The 3,808-nt window shown below is 49.7% G+C and overlaps 1 protein-coding gene across 3 annotated transcripts in view; it reads right to left on the minus strand.

Moving 5' to 3' along the window:
- Fuca1 (alpha-L-fucosidase 1) overlaps positions 1 to 3,808 on the minus strand; it is a 19,098-nt gene that overhangs the window by 14,526 nt on the left and 764 nt on the right. For all 3 annotated transcript variants that reach the window (XR_001229044.2, XM_013348470.2, XM_005353033.3), the window contains exon 2: positions 2,279 to 2,413. Coding sequence is in view for 2 of the 3 variants with exons in the window: in XM_013348470.2 (XP_013203924.1) it covers positions 2,279 to 2,413 (135 nt within the window). In the remaining variant the exon portion in view is untranslated. The remainder of the gene's footprint in view (positions 1 to 2,278; positions 2,414 to 3,808) is intronic.

A 3,808-nucleotide genomic window follows, 5' to 3' on the forward strand; every position in this document is an offset into this window, starting at 1 on the left:
CTTTATTTTTTTTTTGGGGGGGGGGTGTTGCTGGGAATCCAACCTAGGGCCTCCTCACCTATGCTAGGCAAGCATTCTGTCATAAACTATACTCTCACCCCTATTAAATATTTTTTTAAAGAACTAGGATTTTGAAGGTTCCTAACACAAAGAAATGACAAATGATTAAGGAGCTAGAAATGTTAATTAGCCCGATTGCTCATTATATCCTGCAAGCACGTCACACTGTGTTTCATAAGGATGTATAATTACCACAGTTCAATTAAGACAGTGCCACACAAACATCATACTGCAGGCAATGAAGAAAATAACACAGCAAGGCACAGATAAGGAAGAACTGAAGGGGGCATTTCAGCTGTGATTCGGGAACTAGCCCCTTACAGAGAAGCTACCATTCCATCTGCTGAGGCTGGGCATGGTGCCACAGGCCTGGAGCCCCAGTACCTGGAAGGCAGAGGCAGGAGGATTGCTTCAAGACAGAAAGCAGCCTGGTCTGCATAGCATGTTCCAAGCTCTTGGGGGATACAGAGCAAGGTCTCATCTCGAAAGACCAACCAAACCAGAAGAAAACTGCAGCTTCCAAAGTCCATGTCTGGTCTAGGCCTGCGATCAGACAGACATTTACTGTAGGATTTTTGACCACGTGCAGCACAGGGCCCAGAACACTGAGCAGCTAACAAGAGTCAGCAAATGCATTCTTAAGGTCCAGGTAATCCGCTGGACTTTGGAAGCTGTGGCTCTGTTTCAGCTCTCAACGTGCTCTGGAGACAGTCCTGGGCAGTGTGTGACACAGGCACAGCTGGGTTCCAACAGACTCGACGATTTACACATTTACACAAGCATCACACTTACAATGTCACAACACAAAGCATCACTAGCAGGGTTCCAAACCTGAATACCTGAGTCCAAATCCCACTCCCTCTGGCGGCTGGGGAACGGGACTGTTATGGCTTCCCTGTCCTTCAGTCTTGATGGCTTGTTCCCTGGCTGGTGCTATTTTTGGGAATCTGCAGAACCTTAACAAGGTGGAAGGTGCTTGCAGAAGTGGGTCACGAGGGCTCTGAAGGACATATTGCCTCTCATTCCTGTCTGTCCCCATAGTCATGTTAGGTGAATAAACAATCTACTACGTGTACAGCTGTCCTGACTGCAGCTGCCCCACCACGGTGGACTGAAACCCTCTAAAAATCAACTTTCCCTTCCTGAAGTTGTTTCTATCTAACAAGCATGGTGGTCACTGACACAGAAGTCACTACAGGTTCAGCTGGAGAGCAAGGTCGGCACCAGACTCCACAGCCACCCTGCTCTGCCACACCCACTGCTTTTCTATTGAGAAGTTAGTCTCTATTATTATTCATCTTTTAGAGACAGAGTCAGGTTAGCCTCAAACTCAGTACACACCTAAGGCCAGCCTTGAACTCCTGACCTTCCTGCCTCTGCCTCCCAAGTGCTAGAGTCACCAGCCTGCACACAGCACCACGTCTGAGAGTCCTTCCTAGTGAGTGACAAACAGAGTGCTGGTTGGGAAGAACAGTGTGTGCCTCCCTCTTTAGTTTTGACCTGCCTTTACCAGAGCTTGCCCTCAGGCCTCAACAGCTCTGTGCTGGGTGGGTGCTGGTGGCGACAGGTGAGATCCACTCCCTGGACCATCTCAGGCCAGCACTCAGGAGGTGGAGGCAGGAGGATATCTGAGTTTGAGGCTAGCCTGGTCTACAGAACTAGTTTCAGGACAACCAAGATTACTCAAAAAATCCCTGTCTTGGAAAAAAAAAAGACACTAAATAAATAAATAGGTAGATGAAACAAAACAAAAAACAAAGAGAAAGAAAAGCCAATGTCCCGCCAGCTTTCATGGACACCCCCTGCAGGCTGCGGATGGATCACAGTCTAAGCTGGGCGTCCTGCTTTTCTTGCAACACTTTTTTTTTTTGTTTTTTGAGACTGGCTTTTTTTTTTTTTTTTTGGGTTTTCAAGACAGGGTTTCTCTGTGGTTTTGGAACCTGCCCTGGAACTAGCTCTTGTAGACCAGGCTGGTCTCGAACTCACAGAGATCCGCCTACCTCCGCCTCCCAAGTGCTGGGATTAAAGGTGTGCGCCACCACCACCCGGCTCTTGCAGTACCTTTGGTCCTGTGGAAACTGCCAGTCTCAACCCCAAGTCTGGGAGGCCATCTTCTCACTGGCTAAATATGACCCCAGGTGACAAACAGGAGGATTTGGTGCACTGGAGGAAAGGATGGGAAAGAGGGGAGAGTGGCTGGCTGTCCACAGACACGCACCTCTTCCGAACAGCAGCTCCCAACTCGCCGACCAAATCGCGATGGGGCCCCACGTCCTTAGAGTTCCAGTTCCAGGACACGGGACTTGGCCAGTTTGTGAAGCCTTCGTGATGCTTTGTGGTCAGAACCACATACCTGGAAACACGTGAAAACCAAGTGAGAACAAAGGAAGCGGGCAGTGGCTACAACCATGACCTTGCCTGGCACAAGAGGAAGATCTCCATTACGGGAAATATATGGGGACTGGGAGATGCTTTTAGGGTGACAATGTCCCCTCGTAGGTATGACTCAAGAATGTAAACAGGAACTGGATGCCCAGAGAGGGAAGGGCGGCAAGAGAAAAACCCTGCACCTTAGACTCAACCCTTCTGGGCGTGAACTTTTTCTCAACCCTCTGCCCTGCTCTATTGGCAAGAACAAACATTCCTCTCTGCCACACGTCTCTTTCCTCTTTTTAAAGAAGGAAAGTCCTTCTGAAATATAAAAGCCCTTCTCTCACCGGGTGGTGGTGGCGCACGCCTTTAATCCCAGCACTGAGGAAGCAGAGGCAGGCGGATCTCTGTGAGTTCGAGGCCAGCCTGGTCTACAAGAGTTAGTTCCAGGATAGTCAGGGCTGTCACACAGTAACCCTGTCTTGAAAAACAAAAACAACAACAAAAAAAAAATCCTTACTCATCGACCTCATAAAACTACTCCTTCTGTGTATGGCTCGCAGATCCTAGGTGCAGTGATCAAGAGCCTTCGTTTCCAGATCACAAGACACCTGCAGTCCAGGACACCGGGCTCCTTCCTCTCTGCGTTAGCCACCTCGTCCATAAAACAGGGAGTCTGGAATCCAACATTTTAAGTTCCGGACCTCCGAGATGGTGAGAAGACAGCTGCTTGTTTTGGGTGGGAGGGTTTCGAGACAGGGTTTCTCTGTGTAACAGCTCTGGGTGTCCTGGAACTAGCTCTGTAGCCCAGGCTGGCCTCAAAACTCACAAGATCCGCCTGCCTGTGCCTCCCGAGCACTGGGACTAATGGCGTGTGTCACCAGGCTTACAACAGCAAATACTAAGCACCCAGTACAAAGACTTCAGTACAAGAAAACCCAAGGCCCAGAGCAAACTGAAAACCTGGAGGGTGGCAGAAGAAACAATGAGTTTCCAAGCCACAAGCAGGAGGCTTAGTGAGGCCTCCCTACTATCTTACCAGCTGCCCCCAACGGCCAAACCCACGGGTCCAGAAGTCAGCCAAAATCCTCTGGCTTAGGACTCTCAAAAGTACTTCCTCTAGAGGGCTCTACTCAAACCCATTCCTCCTTGGAGCTCTACTACAAGGAAGTAGAAGGGGAACCCAAACAGAGCACCCACCCCGAAACTCTCATCCTTCCTTCTCCACTTAAGAGATGCAGGGCTACAAGGAACTCAGGAAGATCTTTTTTATAAGCTTCCACGGACGCCACAGGTAGCCAGGTCCACAACTCCAGGCCACTGCCAAGAATCCAGGCTGTGTTCTGGCCCTCGTAGAAGAGACACCGGGTGTAGCCTG

Source organism: Microtus ochrogaster, chromosome 10 (genome assembly GCF_000317375.1).
Source record: "Microtus ochrogaster isolate Prairie Vole_2 chromosome 10, MicOch1.0, whole genome shotgun sequence".
NCBI lineage: Eukaryota > Metazoa > Chordata > Mammalia > Rodentia > Cricetidae > Microtus > Microtus ochrogaster.